This window comes from Agelaius phoeniceus, chromosome 30, assembly GCF_051311805.1.
Source record: "Agelaius phoeniceus isolate bAgePho1 chromosome 30, bAgePho1.hap1, whole genome shotgun sequence".
In the NCBI taxonomy this organism is placed as follows: domain Eukaryota; kingdom Metazoa; phylum Chordata; class Aves; order Passeriformes; family Icteridae; genus Agelaius; species Agelaius phoeniceus.
In genome coordinates, this window is record NC_135294.1 from 4,484,548 (window position 1) to 4,507,751 (window position 23,204).

General features: G+C 62.3%; 1 protein-coding gene across 1 annotated transcript; it reads left to right on the forward strand.

Moving 5' to 3' along the window:
* Nucleotides 1-481: 481 nt before the first annotated feature.
* On the forward strand, nt 482-23,188 carry ADGRA2 (adhesion G protein-coupled receptor A2). Its single transcript, XM_054650689.2, has 19 exons — nt 482-788; nt 8,872-8,943; nt 13,225-13,296; nt 13,402-13,473; nt 13,615-13,686; nt 14,467-14,630; nt 14,698-14,911; nt 15,720-15,884; nt 16,750-16,951; nt 17,031-17,180; nt 17,311-17,472; nt 17,570-17,785; nt 18,117-18,318; nt 18,553-18,761; nt 18,871-18,998; nt 19,378-19,501; nt 19,598-19,743; nt 20,097-20,186; nt 20,424-23,188. The coding sequence occupies exons 1-19, from the start codon at nt 568-570 to the stop codon at nt 21,604-21,606; spliced, it is 3,864 nt and encodes a 1,287-aa protein (XP_054506664.2). The 5' UTR covers nt 482-567; the 3' UTR covers nt 21,607-23,188.
* Nucleotides 23,189-23,204: the final 16 nt, after the last annotated feature.

Consider the following 23,204-nt stretch of genomic DNA (forward strand, 5'->3'; position numbering starts at 1 on the left):
TTTGCTCTTCACGTCTTTCCTCTTAGGGCCCTTCCTTGTGTGTCAGCCCCTCACAAACACTCACGGGGACGTTCAGCCCTTTGCCAGGTTGCATTCGGGGAACTCATCCCACGCCACATCCCAGGCCTGCTCCAGGGCCTGCCCAGCTGTTCCCTCGACACGGTGCCCTGTGTCACAGCGGGGATGTCGCAGCGAGGCACCGCAGGGTGGCCGCAGGAACCCCTGGGCTCTGACCCACGCCGGGCTCAGCTCAGCCCCGGGCTGGGAGCACCCGGAGCGCTCCGGGGCTGCCGTGGGACCGGGGCACCGTCGCTCCCGGTCCTGCGGGACCCCACGGGGCTCCTGCTCCGTGCGCTTCTCCCCCGGTGCCGTCGGGGGGGCCGAGCCGCTGCCCTCGGCGGGGCCGGGGCGGGCCGGGGCGGGCCGGGGGAGGCGCCAGGGCCGGCGGCGGAGCGCGGAGAGCGAGCGGGGGAGGCGGCGCCGCCGGAGCCGCCCCGGGGAGCGGGGCGGCGGCGGCGGCGGCGAGCGCGGAGCCGGAGCCCGGAGCCGTGGCCCGGGGCCGGGGCCATGCGGCGGGCGGCGGCGTTGGTGCTGCTGGCGGCGGCGCTGAGCGGCCCCGGAGCCGCTGCTCGGAGCTGCCCCGCGCTCAGCCTGGGCTGTAAGTGCGCGGCCGAGCGGGCCAAGGCGGGCGGCGGCCCCGGAGCGCCCCGGAGGAGGGTGGTCTGCAGCGGAGGGGGGCTCCCCGCACCGCCCGAGCCGCGCCTGCTGCCCGAGGGCACCGTCACGCTGTGAGTACCGCGAGCGGCAGCGGCTGGGCATCCCCCCCTGGCCCCGGCATCCCCCCCTGGCCCCGGCATCTCCCCCTGGCATCTCCCCCCGGCCCCCGGCATCACCCCCTGGCATCTCCCTCGGGCATCACCCCCTGGCATCTCCCTCGGGTATCTCCCTCGGGTATCTCCCCGCTGCCCCGGGCCACCCTGAGCCGGACGGGAGCCCACGCGTGGCTGGCGCTGAGCCCTCTCCGTGCGGGAGCTCCCGCATCGCCCCGTGCTCGGCAGATGCTGCGGGAGGGATTCAGGAACCGGGGAGCCCCGCGGGGTGCGGAGCGCAGTGAAATTCCTTTTTCCTGTCGGTGAGCGACTCTGCAGCCGCGGGAGGGTCGCTCGGTGCTGCGTGGCATGGTTTAAATCGCGATAAAGCGGTGTCGCGGCTCTGGGCTGCTGAGCTGGAAACGCAGGAAACGGGCTCCTTCTCCCTCCGCAGCGTTCTGCGTGCTGGGGAACATGTTTTTGTTTGAAAGTCCCTGGAAACATTTACTGCGAGGCCGTCAGGAGCGGTTAATGGCTTTGGGCTTGGTGCAGAGGTTCTAACGCTGCCGCTCGATCCCTAAAGGCTCCTCTCCGTGCCGGGGCTTGGGGTTCGGCTGGAGCTGGCAGCCGTGTGCTGCTCGCTGCAGGGTTTATTTATAACTCCAGAGGAGATGTTTGAATTAAAATCTGGATTGGAGGCTGGGCTGGCAGCTCTGCAGCTGGGGGGAGCGTGGCTTTTCCCCCAGAGCCCGTCAGGGTGGCTGTGCGACCCCACTGTGTTTTGGGGGTTCTCAGTTGATTTTTGGGGGTTCTCAGCTCCTGGCTGGGGCTGGGGTGGGTGGGACGCTGCAGAGTTGGGTCTGGGGGATTCTCAGTTGATTTTTGGGGGTTCTCAGCTCCTGGCTGGGGCTGGGGTGGGTGGGACGCTGCAGAGTTGGGTCTGGGGGCTGCCTCGTCCCGTCTGCTCTCACATGCCCAAACCCATGGGCTGTGTTGCCATTGCTCTGGTTTCTTGGGTGCTGCTCGCTGCTTTGGGGTGATGGTGGCAGTGAAAGTGACCCCAGTGGCACCACTGTCCCCATTGGAGTGTGGCTGTGAAGGCACCAGTGCTACAGATGGTGCCACGAGCAGGGCCTGAGTGCAAGGGCCACACTAAAAGCATCAATTGTCCCAGAACAGCAGCACTGATGGGTGTCTTGGGCTTCCTGTGGTGGGGGACACTGGGGGGCCTCAGGCAGGTGACAGCTGGGCTCTCCATCCCATTGTGAGCTTTCCTCTTCACATCTTTCCTCTTAGGGCCCTTCCTTGTGTGTCAGCCCCTCACAAACACTCGTGGGGGACGTTCTCAGCCCTTTGTCAGTTTGCATTTGGGGAACTCATCCCATGCCACATCCCAGGCCTGCTCCAGTGCCTGCCCAGCTGTTCCCAGCGGGGCAGGGGGTTGTGCTGAGCTGTGCTGGCTCCCTTGGAGGGGCTGGGATGACCGTGCAGAAGCATTAGGGCATTACACGATCCCACTAAAACGTGACATGAAACCTACAGGCGTAGGCAGAAACCTACAAATATGCGGTGACCCTGGCTCTGCTCTCGTGCAGTAAACATGATTTATTCCAAACCCTTTCCAGATGGAACAATCAAAACCAGAGGCTCCGACTTTGGGAGCGTCTCCTGGAGCCACTGGGGTGCGGGCAGGGAGCGGAGGGGCCCAGGCATGTGGCAAGGGCTGCACGTGCCTTGGGGACACCCTGCTGGGGACAGCCAAATCTTGAATTCTGTGGATGAGCTGGGTGTGAGCAGGGCTCCTACGTGTGCCCCAGGGTGCCAGGTCCTGTCTGTCCCCAGGGTGCTCAGGTCCCCTCTGTCCCCCAGGGTTCTCAGCAGTGCTGTTGCCCCTGCTGCAGGAAATGTGTTTGGGGCAGTGACAAAAATCTTGAATTCTGTGGATGAGCTGGGTGTGAGCAGGGCTCCTACGTGTGCCCCAGGGTGCCAGGTCCTGTCTGTGCCAGGTCCCCTCTGTGCCCAGGGTTCCAGGTCCCCTCTGTCCCCAGGGTGCTCTGGTCCCCTCTCTGCCCAGGGTTCCAGGTCCCCTTTGTCCCCCAGGGTTCCAGGTCCCCTTTGTCCCCCAGGGTTCCAGGTTCTCTCTGTTCCCCAGGGTTCCAGGTCCCCTCTGTGCCCAGGGTTCCAGGTCCCCTTTGTCCCCCAGGGTTCCAGGTCCCCTTTGTCCCCCAGGGTTCCAGGTCCCCTCTGTGCCCAGGGTTCCAGGTCCCCTCTGTCCCCCAGGGTTCCAGGTTCTCTCTGTCCCCCAGGGTGCTCTGGTCCCCTCTGTCCCCCAGGGTTCCAGGTCCCCTCTGTCCCCAGGGCTCTCAGCAGTGCTGTTGCCCCTGCTGCAGGAAATGTGTTTGGGGCAGTGACACTTCAAAGCAGAGCCGTGTTCCAGCTCTCATCCGGCCCAGCCTGGAGCCAGGAGTGCTCAGCACGGGGGAGGCTCTTCCCCGCAGCCGCCAGGCGGGAGGGACACAGGCCCTGCCCAGGTCCAGCTGTCCATGCTGTGGACAGACAGACAGACAGACAGAGAGGCTTGGGTGGCTGCAGGAGGTCTGGCACCCTGTGGGTCCCTGCTCCCACCTCTCATTTGGCTTTTCCCACACTCTCTCTTTATTTATCTTTAATTATCAGCCTGTGCTGCAGCAGCTGTTGGCTCTTTACCCCCCCAAACACACCCTGGAGGGGCAGGGCAGGGCTGGGGCACCAAGGACAGGGCGTGGGGGATGCCTGTGGGCCCAGGGACCTCAGCATGGCCCCGGTGTCCCAGGGATGGCTGGGGGGCAGTGCCTGCCGAGCAGAGCTGTGGCTCCTCTCCCCTCATCCCCTCGCAGGGTGTGCAGGGAGGGCTGTGCCTCTGGGGAGGGGGTGATGCTCACACATCCCCTACAGCCCCAGCAGAGGTTTCTCTGTGTGTGCTTTCCAATACCCACCCCATTTTATATCCAGGTTATTCCTGTGCCCAGCTCCCTGCAGGGAGGGAGGAAGGAAGGAAGGAAGGAGGGGTGCCAGCCTCGGTGCTTTGTCACCCCGCTCTGTCACCTGGCTGTGTTGGCAGCCCCACATCCTGCTCCAGCGAGGACAGGGGGATTTGGCACCTCTGGGGCCGTCCCTCCAGCGTGGCTGGGAGGTGCAGGGGTGCTGCAGACAGGGATTAAGGAGATTTAATCCCCCCCAGCTGACCCAGTGCTAATCGCCCCATGGAAAAAGCGCCACATCCCTAACGAGGGCTGGGGAGGCTGGGCCAGCCCCGCTGTCACACGGGCGGGAGCCCAAACCTCTTCCAGATGTGGAATCCCAGCACAGGCCTCATTTATGTGCACAGCTTGATTGCACTGAAATTACAGATTGTCTGCAGGGAATAGAGGGCTTTGACTTATGACCAATTTCCAGTTCTACTTGAACTCCCTGCTCCAAGGCTGCTCCATCCTGGGCCCTGCAGATGGTTTCTTTCTCAAGCCTTCTTCAGCTTTTTATTTGTTGTTTCTTGGGCTGCAGCTCCATCAGGTTTGGGTTTTGCAGGGGCTGCAGGTCGTGGTGCTGCCCTGAGCATCTCAGCCCAGGCTGGCTCGGGAGGCTTCGCCCTCTCTCCGGGGCTTCTTTTTCCTGTGCTAACAAAAGCCGAGGCTTGGAACAATAATTGTCACCATCCGAAATAGCCCGGAGTGACGTGAGGCTGGAGGAAACGCCCGGGCACGGCACAGGGAGGGGAAGCACCCAAACAAAGCAGGGAGGGGGGGATCCCCCAGGGCTGGGCTTCTCCAGCCCCAGCGGGTTGGAAGATGTGGGGTCTCCTTTGGGATGCTCTGGGGATGCAAGGTTCCCTCTGTGGGCTCCTTGCTGGAATGTGGGTTCCCCCCGGGATGTTGAGGGCCCCTCTGGGGTATAAGGTTCCTTCTGGGATGCTGTGGGGTCCCCTCTGGGGGCTGTGGGGTCCTCCCTGAGATGCAGGGCTCTTTCCTGGGGGCTGTGGGCTCCTTGCTGGACTATGTGTTCCCCCCGGGATGTTGAGGGCCCCTCTGGGATGCTCTGGGGTCCCCTCTGGGGGCTGTGGGCTCCTTGCTGCAATGTGTGCTCCCCCCGGGATGTTGAGGGCCCCTCTGGGACGCTGCAGAGTCCCCCTGGGATTCCGTGGGGTCCCTCCCTGTGCTTCTGCCTTCCCCAGCGCCTTTCTCATTGCCGGAGCCTCCAGCAGCTCTCAGCGGCCCCGGGGCCCCTCTTTTCCCTTGCCGAAATCCCCGGAGCAGAGCAGCAGAGCAGCAGAGCCGTGCTCGGGGCGCAGCCCGCGCCGTATCTGCCGCTCCCGGCATCTGCTTTGAATTACCGGGCTCGGAGAGCGGGGCCGGGCCGGGTCCCCGCCCCCAGCGCGGCCCCCCAGCATCGCCGCCGCCCCCCCTGCCCGGCCCGGGGAGCCACCGGCCGCGTCCCCGAGTCCTTTTTTGGTTGGGTCCAGAGGAAGTTTATTGTTTCAGCAGCCCAGTTTCTGGAGCTGTTATTTATCCAAGTGGATTCCAGCACGCTTGAAAAAACAATCTTGGGGTTTTTTTGTTGGTTTTTTTTTGTTTTTTTTTTCATTTTTGGCTCCTCTTTTTGAGATGAAAAAAGAGGAGGAGGAGAAGAAGAAGAAGAAGGGATCTGGATCTCTCTGCCGGCAGCCTCGAGGGCTCCAAGCCCCCACGGGATGCTGCAGGATAGGGGAGCATTAGAGCCACGTTAAAACTCAGGAAGTCGGGATCCTTTTTGTATAGAATTGTAGAACCATTTAGGTTGGAAAAGACCTCTAAGATCATTGAGTCCAGCCATTACTCCAGCACTGCCATGCTCACCATTAAACCATCTCCTCAAGAGTTTCTGTCTTTTGCATTTATTCATGTTGCAGGTGCGTTCCAGCCTGCATCCCCGGGATGGGAGGATGCTCCTCGGGGCTCGATGCTCCTCGGGGCTCGATGCTCCTCGGGGCTCGATGCTCCTTGGGGCTCCCCCCGCCGTCGTTTCCGTTTGACTCCGTGCTCCAGCCCTTAATCCCCGCATTGTCCAGAGGGGCTTTTCCAGCCGCCGCTCAATTCGCCGATTATTGGAGCCCCCTCAGGACGGTCCCCGGGCACCGGGAAGGGCGAAGGAGCCGTTCCCGAAGGAGAAGGGAGGGCTCTGGAGGTGAGAGGGATCTGGGGGTGAGAGGGATCCCCAGCCCTCCCTCCAGGACTGCCCGGGGGCTGCTCCTGCTGAGCTGAGGGGTCCCAGCGCGAGCTGGGAGATGAGCACCAGCCCCAAAGGCCACGGCTCTGTCTCCATGGCCTGCCGGGCCATGGTGGGTGGGGTGGGAAGGCACCAGGTCCCCTCTGGGCATGTGGGGAACCACTGCAAGCCCTGCCTGGATCTCACAGCAGCTCGGGCTCGGTGAGCCTGGCTGGCTTAGAGCCCTGCAGCCCCTTCCCTCCTCCCAGGGCAGCTCTCAGGGCTTGAAATGCAGTGGGGGGCTCTGGGTCTGTCCCCACAGCTGCTGGCCCATGACCCCCTTGGGCTGGCTCAGGGCGGCCTCGTGGGCACAGCGACCCCGTTGTGTTTTGGGGGTTCTCAGTTAATATTTGGGGGTTCTCAGTTAATATTTGGAGGTTCTCAGTTAATAACTGGGGGTTCTCAGGTAATTTTGGGGGGTTCTCAGGTAATTTTTGGAGGTTCTCAGTTAATATTTGGGGGATCTCAGTTAATATTTGGAGGTTCCCAGTTAATTTTTGGAGGTTCTCAGTTAACATTTGGAGGTTCTCAGTTAATAATTGGGGATTCTCAGGTAATTTTGGGGGGTTCTCAGTTAATTTTTGGAGGTTCTCAGTTAATATCCTGTAAGGGGACAGTGCCAAGGACCCACACACAGCTCTGCTGCCTGTGGACATGTGGGAATGGAAAGTGCTGTGGAGCCTGATGAGAACTTCCTGGGGAAAAAAAAAAAATCCCTAAAAAACCCAAACAGAAAACAATTTGGAACATAATCTCCATGAAACTAGAGAAAACAAAACAAACCCGCGTTGGAGGATGTGGGTTGTGACTGGGGAGTGCGACCCAGATGGCTGCTGTGGGACAGGGAAGAAAAGAGGAAAAATTTTACTGGGGGGGGGGGAATTTTGGGCAAACCATCACTGTCAGCACAGCCTTTTTATGCCAAAGCCTTCTTTCAGTCAAGGATCTCTGTTCCTGGGCAGCACCTGCAGCTCAGGGTGCCCTGAGCAGGGCAGGGGTCCCGGACTTTTTCTGGGGGGGCTCCGGGGGTGACTTTGCAGCCCCGGGTCGGGCTGCAGATGCCAGTAGCAGCCTGGATCCTGCTGGAAATCTTTAAAGGAGGGACTTGTGGTGTTGTGGCAGAGGTGCAGATGGTCCCGGGGGTCTGAGTGAGCCTCCCTGGGCTCAGTTGAGGGCTGCGGCTCCGGTTCTGCCCCCACGGCCGCGGCTGCAGCCCCGGGCCGGGCTGCAGATGCCAGGGGCTGCAAATCCTGCTGGAAATCCTGAAAAGCAGGAGGGGCAGATGGTCCCGGGGGTCTGAACGAGCCTCCCCGGGGCTCGGCTGAGGGCTGCGGCTCCGGTTCTGCCACCACGGCCGCGGCTGCAGCCCCGGGTCGGGCTCCAGATGCCAGGGGCAGCCGATCCTGCTGGAAATCTCTTTAAAGACGGAGCTGTGGTGTTGTGGCAGAGGTGCAGATGGTCCCGGGGGTCTGAGTGAGCCTCCCCGGGCTCGGCCGAGGGCTGCGGCTCCGGTTCTGCCCCCACGCCCGTACCCTCGGTTGTGAAACCTCCTGCCGCTGGAATGAAAACCTCTCGGAGCCCTCGGGGACAGCTCGGCCTTGAGCAAATCCCCCCCAGCGATGCCGTGGCGGGGAATTGGGGCGCGCCACGGGCGAAAGGGGCTGCGCCAGCAGCGATGGGAACACCCCTGGGAGCTGTCCCTGCCCTGGGGCGAGCCCAGCCCCGGCAGAGAGCGGTCCCGGCGGGGAGGAAGGGCCAGGCACGGCCCTGGCCGAGGCGTGTGGAAGCAATTTGGAGCCGCCGGACGTTTCCGGGCCCCGCGGACGCGCCGGTGCCCGGTGGCGGCTCCTCATTAGCGCAGGATGCGGGGGCAGCGCTGCCAGACCCCGACCCTTCCCTTCCCTTCCCTTCCCTCCCGCCCGGCCTGCGGGGGCTGCGGGTCCCGGTCGGTGCCGGTCCCGGTCCTGCCCCAGCCGAGCGCGGCGGCTCCGCGGGCAGCGCGTCCGGAGGGGCCGGCGGAGCACACAGCGCCCATTCAGCCGGGCCCGCCCGTGTGTAAACAGCCCCGGGCCGGCCCTCAATGAGCCCTTTCTGCAGCGGCTCCCCCGGCCAGGCCTCCAGGATGCCCTCCCGGCCCGGCTGCCGCCTGCCCCCGCTCCGGCTCTGGGTCGCTTTGCCGGCGCTGGCGTCGCCGGTGCCCGCACGGGAGTTCCGCTGGTCCCCGAGGGCCGGGTCTGGCTCTGCTAATTGGGCTAATGAGCTTTAATGAGCTCCTGGCTGAATCTCCGCGTGCTGGTGCCCTCCGTCCATTGCCGTCAGCCCGCAAGGGGCCCTTTGGTCAGCAAAGCTGTTTATTTTGGGGTAAAATCTCACTGCTGGGAGGCTCCTGGGGGAGCAGGAGCTGGGGGGTGCAGCTGCAGGTCCTTGGGGTGCCCCCTTGGTGCTGGGGTGGGGGTCACCTCCTGCCCCAGTAACTCCTGGCTCCAAGGTGATGGCCCAGGAGGCAGCAGGGGCATCCCTTGGCAGTCAGTCCGGGTGCTCCATGGCGTGAAGAGCACACAGAGCATCCCAGCACGGCTCCTGCATCCCCACGTGGCCACTGCATTCCCTGGTCCCACCTGGCCATGCAGGGGACGCCTCTGTGGCCACCACCACAGTGGCACAACCAGGGCTGTGGGTGTCTGTCTGTCTGTCTGTCCTCATTCCTGCCAGCTCCTGGGCACTGCTGGGGGGCTGTGGCAGATGAGGTGACAGCTCTGTCCCTCTCCCTCTGCTCTTCCCACAGGCTGCTGAGCAACAACAAGATCACAGTGCTGGAGAACGGCTCCTTCTTTGGGCTGCGGGCTCTGGAGAAGCTGTGAGTGGGGCTGGGGCAGGAGGGTGGGGGGCACTGGGGTGCAGCTGGGCTTCCAGGGTGGGTGGGAGCACCATCACTCGTGTTCTGCCCCCGATGTGCTGCAGCAGGAGCAGCCCCGCAAGTGCAGAATTTGCCCCTGGCACCCCCGGGCATGGCGGGGTATGAAAAGAGACATTGTCCCCCTGAACAAAGTCAACTTTCTTATCTCTGCATGAAAGGCATCTCTATGGAGGGAGCTGCGAGAAGGGGAGATTTATGGCCCCCATATGGGTTTGATCTGTAGGTATGCAGGCGCGGGGACCGGCACTGAGGGCGTTTTGTTCCCCGCCGTGGCACTGAGAGGGTCTCACACATTCCTGCGCTCTGTGGGCTCCCCTGGAAACCCCCACGGGGCTGAGTGAAGAGCACCCACCTTGGGGACACCATCCCACAGAGCAGAGCCCTCCCCAGCAGGGCTCAGGCTGTGGGGTCACTGCACCCTCGTGGGACACGGGAAGGAGCAGCTTGGGGGGAACAGCTGGGGAGGAGCAGGGCTCTGCACCCCCCTAAAGCTCTCCATGGAGATCCTGGAGGGTCTCAGCTGCCCCAGGGAGGAGCAGGGCTCTGCACCCCCCTAAAGCTCTCCATGGAGATCCTGGAGGGTCTCAGCTGCCCCCGGGAGGAGCAGGGCTCTGCACCCCCCTAAAGCTCTCCATGGAGATCCTGGAGGGTCTCAGCTGCCCCAGGGAGGAGCAGGGCTCTGCACCCCCCTAAAGCTCTCCATGGAGATCCTGGAGGGTCTCAGCTGCCCCAGGGATGAGCAGGGCTCTGCACCCCCTGAGAGCCCAGGGTCCCCCTAAAGGTCTCCATATCCTGAAAAGTCTCAGCTGCCCCAGGGAGGAGCAGGGCTCTGCACCCCCCTAAAGGTCTCCATGTCCTGGAGGGTCTCAGCTGCCCCAGGGAGGAGCAGGGCTCTGCACCCCTGGCAGTCTGGAGTGCCCCTGAAGGTCTCCCTATGCTGGGAGAGCAGCTGCCCCAGGGGTGAGCAGGGCTCTGCACCCCCTGAGAGCCCAGGGTCCCCCTAAAGCTCTCCATGGAGATCCTGGAGGGTCTCAGCTGCCCCAGGGGTGAGCAGGGCTCTGCACCCCCTGAGAGCCCAGGGTGCCCCTAAAGGTCTCCATGTCCTGGAGGGTCTCAGCTGCACCAACAGGAGTCCCCTTGCCACAAACTCCCATCCTGCAAACCCCCAGGGAGGAGCAGGGCTCTGCACCCCCCTAAAGCTCTCCATGTCCTGGGAGAGCAGCTGCCCCAGGTCACCCCCTGCCCACACGGGGTCAGAGGGGGCCCGGGGCAGGCGGGCAGCGCTCCCCCAGCCCCGCCGCGCCTGATTGCCCTCGACAGGAGCCATAATTGCTCTCATGGGGTCGCTTCGGGGCCGTGCCCCATGGAGAGCCCGTGCTGGGGGCTGCGGGGCCCCTCTCCCCCCCATCCTGGGGCTGGCAAGGCCCATGCCCACCCTGGCACCCACCGTGGGGGCTTTGGGGTCCCAGCAGAGCGGGGAGAACCCCATTCCCTGGATGTCAGGGTGCCCCCACTCGACCGCCTCCCCCCGGCTTGGCATCTGCGGTGATTTGTAGCCGCCTAATGAGATTAATGAGTCTGAGCGGGGACGGTATGCGGCGGCTCATTAGCAGAGCCCCGCTTGGGAACGGCCCTGGGGGGATGCGAGGGGGCTCGGTGGGTGACAGCAGGGACAAGGATGGGCTCTGTCTGTCCGTCCGTCTGTCTGTGTTGGGCTGCAGTGGGCGCACAGGGAGTTGTGAGCTCACCCCAGGCAGTGAATGGGGATGGTTCAGGGCTTTGGGGCCGGGGTCTCTGTGCCCTCGTGGTGATTGGGGGCCCCTTGCACGTGTGGCGTTGGGGTGTCCCCTTGCAAACGTGGCACTGAGGCACTGCTGAGGGAGAGGAGGAGGGGGCTCGGGACCGCAGGAAATGCAAAGGCAAAGGCGCAGAGCAGGGAAAAGAGGAGCCTTATCGGAAATCAGCAGCAGCAGCAGCAGCAGCAGCCCCGGCCCGCGGGAGGAAGTGCCGGAGTGAGGAAGGCTGAGCGCCAGCCTGGCTGCAAAGCCTGGGGCCCAGCACGGACCCCGGCGGGTCCCATCCCCGGCTGGGGGTCCTGCAGCACCCAGACCCCCCAGACCTGAGCCAGGGGCCGCAGGTTTGGCACTGGAGATGTGTTTGGGCTGGCAGGTCGTGCTGGGGGGGCTCTGGGGGTGGGAATCCCTAGAAAACCCAGCAGGACGGGGGCCAGGGGGTTTGCAGGACGGGGACTTGCAGGACGGGGATTTGCAGGATGGGGATTTGCAGGACCAGGGTTTGCAGGACGGGGTTTGCAGGACAGGGGTTTGTGGGATGGGGAATTGCAGGATGGGGATTTGCAGGACCGGGGTTTGCAGGACGGGGATTTGCAGGACGGGGATTTGCAGGACCGGGATTTTTGCAGGACGGGGATTTTTGCAGGACGGGGATTTGCAGGACCGGGGTTTGCAGGACGGGGGTTTGCAGGACGGGGATTTTTGCAGGACGGGGATTTTTGCAGGACGGGGATTTGCAGGACCGGGGTTTGCAGGACGGGGGTTTGCAGGACGGGGATTTTTGCAGGACGGGGATTTGCAGGACAGGGGTTTGTGGGATGGGGAATTGCAGGACGGGGGTTTGTGGGATGGGGATTTGCAGGATGGGGGTTTGCAGGATGGGGAATTGCAGGACAGGGGTTTGCGGCAGGGGGACTCCTGTTGGTGCAGGTGGCCGTGCAGGTGAGCGGAGCTGTTCCTTCAGCACCAGCGCTCACCTGTGCGCACCTGTCTGCCCAGGACGGCTGTCTGTCCGTCCGGGAGCGGCGGCCGTGCTGGGCAGGGCTCTTACATCAGCCGAGAGGGCCGGGGTGACCCGGCTGCGTCTCCTCTGGCCGAGGGGCCCCTTTGGTGTCTCCGCCTCCCCCCTCGCAGCCCGGCTCTGCTGGAGGGGTCTCACCCCTCCCCATCCCGCCGTGGGGCTGTGGCTCACGGGGCATCCCCAGGGCTGCAGGCAGAGCAGCAGAGACCCAGCGAGGAGCTCCGCAGAGGCTGCTGTAAATAAACACGGGCCCACATGGATCCCATTTCCTCTCCCGGACAGCGCCGGCGCTCAGCAGAAGCTGCCGCGGGTCCCAGGGGGTGCCCAGAGCTGCCCACTGTGCCGGCAGAGCGTGTGCCAGGCGAGCCCCTGATTAGATGTGCGCCTGTAATCAGGCTAATTGCTCCAGCGAGCTGTCGGGGCTGTGCTCTTATCGCGCACACGGGAGATGAGCGGGCGGGACGCGGCTGCTCCGGGAGCAATGCGGGGCCAGTGCAGGGACACCCGATGCTCTGCCGGGCACCCAGGGGCTGGCATCACCCCCGGAGCAGCGCATGGCCCTGCCCTGCTTCCCTCGGAGAGATAATGAGAGAGAAATGGGATGGAAAACTGCTCAAAGGCCCTTGCAGGGGGTGGGCAGCACCTGGGGGGCCATAGAGTGTAGGAGCATCGGGGGTAGGATGGTGGGGATGGATGGAGAGGAGAAATCTCTGCAGCCAGGTGGGGAATTTGGGGTTTATTGCAAAGGGCCAAGGGCAGGGCCCTGCTGGGAGCTGCCAGGCACAGCTCAGAGCAGGACTGAGAGAAGAGAGGGGGAGAGAGGGAGAGAGTAAGGGAGTAAAAAAGGTAAGAGAGTAAAAAGGGTAAGAGAGTAAAAAGGGTAAGAGAGTGAGGTTGCTGTTCCAATACCATAAATCTTCTTCTGTGTTGAATATTCTGATTCTCGCTAACCAATCCAGTACAAGATACAAATCCTACAGCATTTCCAAACAGCCTATAAGAATCATTACATTCCCATACTGTGTTACATTTTAAACCCTACAAACTCCTCTTTGGGCCCCTTCTGCCAAGCTGGCAGGGTCTGCTCTGACCCTTGGAGCTGTCTGCAAGCAGAGGGTGTTGTTCCATCAAAAGGGGATCACCTTCAGCCAGCCACACCATTGTTTTCCAGTTGTTCAGTAACTGAGGGATCTCAAAGCTGCTTTCATTTCAATCTCACTTACAGTTTCCATATTCTCAAAATCTTTTGCTGGACAATCACATTTATGAGGCTTTCCTGTTCCATCTTCCCCAACAATGGAGGGGATGGGGGTAGGGGTGGCATGGGTGTGCCTGTGCCCTCGGAGCTGTGTCTCCTGGAGATGGGCCCCCCAAAACACCCCCAGAGCTGTGCCTGTCTCCCCGCAGGGACCTGAAGAACAACCTGATCAGCACGGTGCAGCCAGGCGCCTTCCTCGGCCTCCCCGAGCTGAAGCGGCTGTAAGTGCCAGTGCAGCCCCTCAGACCTCCGGGGCTGGCCCTGGGGACAACAACGGGGACAGTGGGGCATCCCCAGCCCTGATGGCCCCTCCACTCTCCTCGCAGGGACCTCTCCAACAACCGCATCGGGTGCCTGAGTGCCAGCGTCTTCCAGGGCCTCCACAACCTCCTCCGACTGTAAGTGGCTCCCTGGGGACATCCTGGCCAGCCCTGTCCCATCTCCTGAGAGCCAGGGGGTCTGTGGGCACACTCACAGGTGTCCCCTCTCCCAGCAGCCCCCTGGCCACCTCCATGCCATCTTTCTCTCCTGTCCCACAGGAACATGTCTGGAAACATCTTCTCCAGCCTCCCGCCCGGTGTTTTTGATGAGCTCCCCTCCCTGAAAGTCGTGTGAGTTGGTGCCCTGGGGTTCCAGCACACGGGAAGGGGGGGTCCCTGCCGAGAGGTCTCAGGGCTGGTGGTTACCCCACCCCTGCAGTGCCACCATCCCCTTGCTTTGCCAGCCCTGCAGGGACTTTGCCACCCTGCCGAGGGTCTCAGGCCCTGCAGTTCCACCATCCCCTTGCTTTGCCAGCCCTGCAGTGCCACCATCCCTTGAAGGCACTGTACCACCCTGCCAAGGGTCTCAGGGCTGGCGGTTACATCATCCCCTTGCTTTGCCACCCTGCCAAGGGTCTCAGGGCTAGTGTTACCCCACCCCTACAGTGCCACCGTCCCCTTGCTTTGCCACCATCCCCTTGCTTTGCCAGCCCTGCAGTGCCACCATCTGCTTTCTTTGCCACCCTGCCAAGGGTCTCAGGCCCTGCAGTGCCACCATCCTCTTGCTTTGCCAGCCCTGCAGTGACACCATCCCTTGCAGGGACTTTGCCACCCTGCTGAAGGTCTCAGGGCTGGTGGTTACCCCAGCCCTGCAGTGCCACCATCCCCTTGCTTTGCCACCCTGCCAAGGGTCTCAGGCCCTTCAGTAACACCATCCCCTTGCAGGGACTTTGCCAAGGGTCTCAGGCCCTGCAGTGCCACCATCCCCTTGCTTTGCCACCATCCCCTTGCTTTGCCAGCCTGCATGCAGCATCCCCCTGCATGCTTTGCCAGCCCTGCAGTGCCACCATCCGCTTTCTTTGCCACCCTGCCGAGGGTCTCAGGCCCTGCAGTGACACCACCCCCTTGCAGGGACTTTGCCACCGAGTACCTGACGTGCGACTGCAACCTGCGCTGGGTGCTGCGCTGGGCCCGGGAGCGGCCGGCGCAGCTCTCGGAGCGCACGGCGTGCGCCTTCCCCCGGCAGCTGCGCGGCGTGGCGCTGCGAGGGGCTCGGGACGGGCAGCTCCGCTGCGGTGAGCCGGGGCCGGGGCGGGGGCGGCGGCGGCGGCGGCGGCGCGGGCTCACCTGTGTCCCCCGCAGCGGGAGCCCCGGAGCTGCACACCCACCAGCTGATCCCGTCGCTGCGCCAGGTGGTGTTCCAGGGCGACCGGCTGCCCTTCCAGTGCACGGCCACGTACCTGGATAACAGCACGCAGATCCGCTGGTTCCACAACCGCCAGCCCGTGCGGGAGGATGAGCAGACGGGAGTGATCGTGGAGGAGAGTCTCATCCATGACTGCACCTTCATCACCAGGTCAGGGTTAGGGTTAGGGGCTGGGGTGGGAGCGGGGAGGGAATTGGGATTGAGATAGGGATGGTGTGGGAATGGAGATGACCACTTGCAGCCACAGGAGTCACACAGGTGTGGGTACCTGTGGGAATCCACAAAATCAGAGGGTTTTGGGAAAGCTGCAAAAGGCAGGCCCCAGAGGCAGCAGAACTGTGATTAGAGCTGAGCAGCAGCCATGAGATTGGGCAGCAAAAAAATTATTTAAACTGTAGAAAAGCAAGGACAAATAGAACAATGATCTGAGTATTAACACTTGTCTAGAATAACTCTCTAAACTACAGAAAACTTTATCTAGAGAGATATTAGGAAGGTTGAAGCTTAATAATGGAGTTCTGTGCGTTGTGTTTGAAGGCTCACAAGCAGGTATTGTATTTGAAATAAGCAAGCATTGTTTAACCAAAGCTACCTGTGCTTATAGTGATTGGATAGAACTACTGTCAATGTGCTTTTGCTTTGTGGGATTGGTCAAAACACTTTTAAAGTGAGTTGTAACATTAAATTCTGGGTCTGCTGCCTGGGATGTGAGTTGGTGGCATCTTCCCATTGCCATAACCATGGAATGAGGCTGATGCTGGAAAATCAAACAGCTCAAGGCACGTTCCACAGCAGCCCCATCCCATTTGTGATTTGTACACAGCCCCCAGCCGGCGTCAGGTACCGAGTGCTGGGGGGGGGGCTGCAGAGTGTGGGCACCTTTGGTGCTTCATGGCCTGTGTCCCCCTGTCCCCAAGCTTGGGGGATCACCGTGCCAGCCCCTCTCCTGTGCCCGCAGCGAGCTCATCCTCTCCAACATCCACGTCTCCGCCAACGGCGAGTGGGAATGCGCCGTCTCCACCTCGCAGGGCAACGTCAGCAAGAAGGTGGAGATCGTGGTGCTGGAGACCTCTGCATCCTACTGCCCTGCCGAGCGGGTCACCAACAACCGCGGGGACTTCAGGTGGGGACCTGGGCGGCGCAGGTGCCGCGGCAGGGAGGGGACACACAGAGAGCGAGTGGTGCGTGCGGGGCCCCCGCTGGCCGCAGGTGACCGCGCGTCTGGTAGCGATTAACGGCACCGGCTTTTGAAGGGCTTCCCGTGCTGGCGGCGCAGCCTGGCTCCAGCAGCAGAGGTGTTGGAATTTCTCTGGCATGAGACGAAAGGCTCCGGGCGCCCGCCGTAACCCCGGCGGGGCCCTTACGGAATATAAATTACTGGCACACTCAATGTGGCTTAAATTAGCGGTGCCCCCCACTGCCCGCTGCTTCCCCCTGCACTGCTGGAGCCGAGCGGGATTCGGGGCTGGGGAGGGTGGGGGATTTTGGGGGAGCCCAGGGGTGCTGAGGGGGCTGCGGTGTTGCGGTGTGATGTCATAGCCTGTTTCAGTCATCCTGGTTCTTTGCCCAGGTGTGCCAATAACCTCTCCCTTCCCCTCCCTTGCACAAAACTGCGTGGTTGCTGTGTCTTTTAACCCCAGGGAGAGCAGGAGGGAAGGGGTAGGGATCTCACCAAGCAGGTTAGGTGGGGGGAACTCTCAGGGGACAAATGACATCTGGATGGTCCAATGTCCCCAGGGCTGAGGGGCATCTTTTGAACTCTGCCAATCACACGCTGCCCTTTCTGGAATGCCAAGATTGACGGACAGCACTCAGCAAGGGGGCAAGGGAGGGGAAGGGAGAGGGCATTGGCACACCTGGGCAAAGAAGCAGGATGACTGACACAGGCTATCACATCACACCACAACACTGCGGTGCACAGGGGCAGCACAGGGGCAGCAGGCGCGGGGCGGGGCTGCCCCGGGCTCACTGTGTGGTGGCCACTGCAGGTGGCCCCGCACCCTGGCAGGGATCACGGCCTTCCAGCCCTGCCTGCAGCACCCGTTCGCCGCGGGGCCGGCGGGCGCGGGCTCGGTGGGTGAGAAGCAGGCGTGGCGGCGCTGCGACCGCACCGGCCGCTGGGAGGACGGCGACTACTCCCACTGCCTCTACACCAACGACATCACCCGCGTGCTCTACACCTTCGTGCTGGTGAGTGGGGGGCCTGGGGGGCTCGGCTGGGCTGGAGGGAGCCCAGCCAGTGACTCACCGTGGCCGTGCCACCCTGCAGATGCCCATCAATGCCTCCAACGCCCTGACCCTGGCTCACCAGCTCCGCGTCTACACGGCCGAGGCAGCCAACTTCTCAGACATGGTTGATGTCCTCTACGTGGCCCAGATGATAGAGAAGTTTATTGGCTACGTGGACCAGATCAAGCAGGTAACGAGCACTGCGGGTGTCCCCTGCCTGCCCCGGTGCAGCCTGGTGTTTTTGGGGCAGAAAAGCATGAATTGGGGTGTTTCCTCGGGGGACGGCGGTAGCTCTTTGCAGAGCTGCTTGCTGTCCCCAGCTGACAGACGTGATCGTGGAGATGGCCAGCAACATCATGCTGGTGGACGACCACATCCTGTGGATGTCCCAGAAGGAGGAGAAGGCCTGCACCAGCATCGTGCGCTCCCTGGAGAGGATCGCGGCCCACACGCTGAGCAGCAACTCCCAGCACATGGCAGTGGTGAGGGGGAGCACGGGCTGGGGCTGGATTCAGGGAGGAGGGCTGGCTGGGGTCTCTGGCCATGCCAGGGCTGATGATCCCTCCGTGGTGCTGGCAGAACTCTCGCAACATCGCCTTCGAGGCGTACGTGGTGAAGCCCGAGAGCTACGTGGGGCTGAGCTGCGTGGCGTTCCAGCGGTGGGATGGGACCCCGAGCCCCCCAGGACGGCCCCCCCAGGCTGAGCGGGGGGCAGAGCCCAGCCCTGACCAGCAGCTCCGGCTGCGCTGCACCACGGGGCGCCCCAACATCTCCTTGAGCAGCTTCCACATCAAGGTACGGGAACAAAACTTTCGACAAATTTTTTTTTTTTTTTTGGTCAGATAATTAAATCATGTATCCCTACATAATCCAAATCACTTGTCATCAATACACTTTCAATTAGCCTTCCTCTATATTTCCTAGTATCAAAAACAATAATCAACCGTCATCATCACTCCATAACCACCCCCAAACAGACATCTCCCTGAGCAGCTTCCACATCAAGGAACGGGCTCGGGGGGCTGGGGTTGAGGGGCTGGGGTTGAGGGGCTGGGGTCGGGCTGGGCTCGGTGGCTGGGGTCGGGGCCTGGGGTCGGGCCCCACTCACCAGTGCCTGCCCCCGCAGAACAGCATCGCCCTGGCCTCCATCCAGCTGCCGCCCAGCCTGTTCGCCAGCCCCGCCCCAGCCACGCCCGGGGCTGACTGCAAGCTCCAGCTGCTGGTGTTCCGTAACGGGAAACTCTTCTGCAGCACCGGCAACTCCTCCCGCCTGGCCGACGATGGCAAACGCCGCAGCGTGGCCACCCCGGTCATCTACGCTGGGACCTGTAAGGGCAGCATGGTGGGGGGCTTGGGGTGCACCCTGGGGCGTTGTGCTGGTGCTTGGGGTGCCCCGTGGGGCTCCCTGGGGCGTTGTGCTGGTGCTCCCGCAGTGCAGAGCCGTCCCCGGGGTCCTCATGGGGAGGTGGCAATGTGTGGCATGTCCCCTGTGCTCAGGCCCTCTGGGGGTGCAGGTAGAGGGGTGTCACTTGTGCTGCTGAGCTGGTTTTCTGTGGCTGCAGATGGCTGTGGAGTGGGGAACCTGTCCGAGCCGGTGGCTGTGTCCCTGCGACACCCCGGGGAGGGCACGGACCCCGTGGCTGCCTACTGGAACTTCGACGTGCTGGGGGGCATGGGGGGCTGGAGTGCTGAGGGGTGCCAGCTGGCTGCCCGTGAGCCCAACGTCACCTCCCTGCACTGCCGGCACCTCAGCAACGTGGCCGTGCTCATGGTAGGTGTGGGGAGAGCAGCAGGGACGCCAGCAGGAGGGTGGTGGTGGAGGGGGTCAGGGGCACAGGGCTGCTGCTGTGGGGTCTGACGGGCTGTGCTGTGCTGTGCAGGAGCTCAGTGGGTTCCCCAGCGAGGCACAAGGAGCTGTGGAGGTGCTGCACCCGGCCATGTACACCTGCACAGCCGTGCTGCTGCTCTGCCTCTTCACCACCATCATCACCTACATCGTCCACCACGGGTGAGGGAGTGGCCGGTGCCTGTGCTGCTGCTCTGGGGGCTGGCCTGGGCTGGGCTGGGCTGGGTGTGTCTGTGGGCAGTGGGAGCAGCTCCCCAGGTGCCCCAGCTCCCAGCTGCTTCTCTCCAAGCCAGGAGAAGGTATATGGGCATGGCCATGCAGTGGCATGGCCCTTGAGGACAGGGGTTCTCAGGACAGTGAGGGAGCACATTCTCAGGGAATGAGCCCAGCAAGTGGCCCTGGGTGCTGCTCCTTTGCCTGTGTGCAGAAATGTACCTGTCCATCCTCCAGGCTGTTGGTGCCTGCCCCAGGTGCAGCATTTGTGGCTCTCTCGGGGCCGGGCAGGAGCTCACAGGTGCCCTCTGTGCTCTTGCTCTTGCAGCACCATCCTCATCCCGCGGAAGGGCTGGCACATGCTGCTTAACCTGTGCTTCCACATCGCCATGACGGCCGCCGTCTTCGCGGGAGGCATCACCCTCACCGGCTACCGAGCCGTGTGCCAGGCCGTGGGTACCGGGCAGTGCCAGCCCCGCGGGGTCCCGCGGGACACCGGGCACCGGGGGCTGCGGCATCCCCGCCCCAACCGCCGCCTCCTCCCGCAGGTCGGCATCATCTTGCACTACTCGTCCCTCTCCACGCTGCTCTGGATGGCGGTGAAAGCCCGAGTGCTCTACAAGGAGCTGACCTGGAAGGCGCCACAGCAGCCGGACAGGGACGCGTCCCAGGCAGCCCCCAGACCCATGCTGCGGTACAGACCCCCCCAACCCCCTGCCCCAGCACCTCCAGCAACTGTCTCACCCACATCCTATTCCCTGTAATATCCAACAACCTCAAAAATACCCCCAGCACAATCATAAACACAGTCAAAACTTCCTTCTTAATCAGCCTAATCCCAATAACAATTTATATCCACTCCGGAACAGAAAGCCTCACCTCCTTCTGGGAATGAAAGTTCATCATAAACTTCAAAATACGTTAATCAATAACTTCAACATCCCCATCAGGCCCTCAGAGGCTCAAGGGGCTGGGGTGGGACTTGCTCCCCTGGACCAGCCCATGCCGTGCTCTCCAGGTGTGCGCTGACATTTCCCCTCCCTGCAGGTTCTACCTGATCGCCGGCGGGATCCCCCTCATCATCTGTGGGATCACAGCAGCTGTCAACATCCAAAACTACCACGACAACAACCCCTAGTAAGTGTGTCCCTGCTCGACCCTTCCTCCCTCCCTCCCACGCCTTCCTCTGCTGCGGCAGGGAACTGGTGGCACTGGGAATCTGGAGAAGTCTGGGAAAAGATCAGTGAGTTTTTTCCTGAGAGTTACTGGGAAAAAATCATCCAGGCAGCCGGCAGAGCTCCACAGAGCCCTGCCATGAGGGCAGGGGTGCCGAGCAGCTCCAGGCCCCTCAGAGCTCCTCTCCTTCCCACACAGCTGCTGGCTGGTGTGGCGGCCCAGCCTGGGCGCTTTCTACGTCCCCGTGGCTTTCATCCTGCTCGTCACCTGGATTTATTTCCTCTGTGCCGGGCTCAGCCTCCAGTGCCGCCCCTCGCACCAGAAAGACATCCCGGAGCCGCTGGAGCCCCCGCCGCGACTGGGGACCACCGGTGACCTCCTGACAGACTCTGGCTCCATCTCGGTGACGCTGAACTCGGGGCCACCCTGCCCCGAGGGGGACGGTGTTTACTCTCTGCGGGTGCAGTTCTGGGCTCTGGTGGCCACCCACGCCCTGTACGTGGCCCTGTGGACGTTCGGCGCCATGGCCGTGTCGCAGCGCTGGTACCTGAGCATCGTCTTCAGCTGCCTCTACGGCGTCACCGCCGTGGCGCTGGGGCTCTTCATCTTCATCCATCACTGCCTGCGGCGCCGGGACGTGCTCAGCTCCTGGTTCTCCTGCTGCCCGTCCTACCGGAACGCGCTGCCCATGCAGGCCTACGTGCACCCCGGGCTGGGGCCGGAGGACGGCTCGCAGGTCTTCATCGGCTGCGAGCCAGAGGCCGCTCGCTCCGGAGCCTCCTCCTCCTCCTCACCCAGCAGCGCCGGCTCTGCCGGGGGCCGCTGCAAGCTCACCAACCTGCAGGTGGCCCAGAGCCAGGCGGAATCGCGGCCGCCGCCCTGCCCGGAGCCCGACGCTGCTGACGGGAAGCCCGTCAGGCACAGCAGCAACCTGCACGGCCGCAGGAGCCACCGCGGCAGAACTAAGCCGTGCCGGGACGGGAAGCATCACCGCTTGAAAATGCTGCGGGGCCCCTCGGAGCATCCGTCCAGCGAGAGCGGCAGCCTCCACAACAGCCACTCCGAGAGCTACCCCAGCGGCAGGACCAGCCCGGCCAGGATGGGGATGCCGCAGGACGGGGACGCGCTCCCCAGCCCCTCGGAGGGCAGCGATGGAGGGAGGAGGATGCCCGACATCACCGAGGCTCGCCGGAGGAGCGGCAGCCGGGACAACCTGCGGCCAGGCGGTGGCGAGAGGGAGGCGAAGCGGCGCTCCTACCCCCTCAACGTGGGCAGCCACAACGGCGGCCTCAAGGGCAGCAAGTACGACATCAACCTGGCCAGCGCCGACAGCGTGGCCGGCATGAAGACCGGCCTCTGGAAGAGCGAAACCACCGTGTGAAGGTGGGGAAGGACCAACGGCCGCCGTGTTTTCCCGTTTTCCTCGTGCACTAGAGCAGGGATGGGCGGCACAGCCGGGGGGCACAGCACGATCCCGGGCCCACCCATCTCCCCGAGGAGGCTCCGAGCTTTTCCAGCAGCGGTGCCGGAATTGCAGCCGTGCTTTAATGACTCCTGCATGTCACTTGAGATTGATCCTAAATGCTATTTTATATTCTACAGAGGAAATGTCTATTTTTCAAAGCTATATTATTGAATGTATATATGTATAGACAGAGCCGTAGGTGACGCCAGGGCCTCGCTCCCGGCCCCGGGTGCCACGACTGCAATATTCCCGCCGAGGGACCACTCCAAGTGCCCTTCACGTGCAGGCAGCACAGCCCCAGGATGAGCACACTGCTTCTGGAGAGCAGCTGCTGCCTCTGGAACGTTCCTGCTGTGCCAGCCCTGGGGGCTGCGCCGTGCCAAAGCCATATTGCAAAGCCAAGCACAAGGTAAGAGGAGCCTCAGCTCCAAGGTGAGGTGATTGTCTGCACTGCTTTAATGCCAGACACTAAAATAAGGGCCTGAAAAGGCTCCAGACACTAAAACCACAGCCAGAAAATGCTCCCAGGCCCTCAGAGGCTCAAGCCATGCAGTGGGGTGGGCTGGCAGACCTGTGCTGCTGCCAGGACTGACTCTCTGTGCCAAAGCACCAAAGAACCAAGATGTGGGAGAGGCCCAGAGCAGCTCTGTGTCCTTAATCCAGGCTTCAAGCTCAGAAAAAAACTAGGTTTGCTCTTAGGAAGGCAGAGATCATTCTGGGGAGCAGGGACCGTTCCTGGGAATGCAAGAGAACAATGCCAAGGAATTGGGGATCTTCCTCGGACGGTCAAAGGGCTGGAACCTGGATAAGCACTTATTGTTCCCATTGGAAAACAAATTCCCCCTTTTTTCCTAGCACACAGGTAAAACAGCCAGGCTGCAGAGAGGCTGCAGCAAAGCAGAGGAGGAAGATGGTAGCCTGGTGCCTCCCCTGCCCTTTCCAGCCTCCCCTGCCTCAGTTTCCCCCGCCTGCAAATGAGTTTAATGACGTAGCTACCTCCGAGGGGTTGTGGGGCTGGCAGGGCCACGAGCCAGGGGAGGAAAAAAGCACTAAGTGGGGCTTGGTGTCACCTGGGAACCACTCACCCCACGGGGCTGGGGCACCCCCGGGCTTAACCTGCCACTCCCTGCCTGCCTCGGCTTCTCTGCCCAGTTAAATGTTTAAATATTTCATTGTCCCTGGTATTTAACACAGTTTAAACCCTTCCTGCAGCCTCCCCAGCCTGGCTGATGCCCCGTGGTTCTACTGCTTGCTGCATTGTGACAGTATTAGAGAAAAAGCTTTGTATTCTTAATTACACTTTGTGTGTTTACAAGCGAATGACATATCAACAGAGCTTCCTGCAATATCCGGGGGGAGGGGAGGGAAATATGCCAAAGAAATGTCTTTAAAGGGGTCTTTTTGCATTTTTATATGAATAGAATGTTTCTAGCAGATATGTTTTGTTTAATATATTAAAGATATGCCAATCTGCCAAGAGCTACTGTGATTTCTCTCAGACTTTGTGTTCAAAT

Coding starts and splice junctions, on each gene's coding strand:
- ADGRA2 (XM_054650689.2), top strand. CDS start 568: ATGCGGCGGGCGGCGGCGTTGGTGCTGCTGGCGGCGGCGCTGAGCGGC. Junction 13,474..13,614: donor CTCCACAACCTCCTCCGACT/GTAAGTGGCTCC, acceptor CCTGTCCCACAG/GAACATGTCTGGAAACATCT. Junction 19,502..19,597: donor ACCGAGCCGTGTGCCAGGCC/GTGGGTACCGGG, acceptor CTCCTCCCGCAG/GTCGGCATCATCTTGCACTA.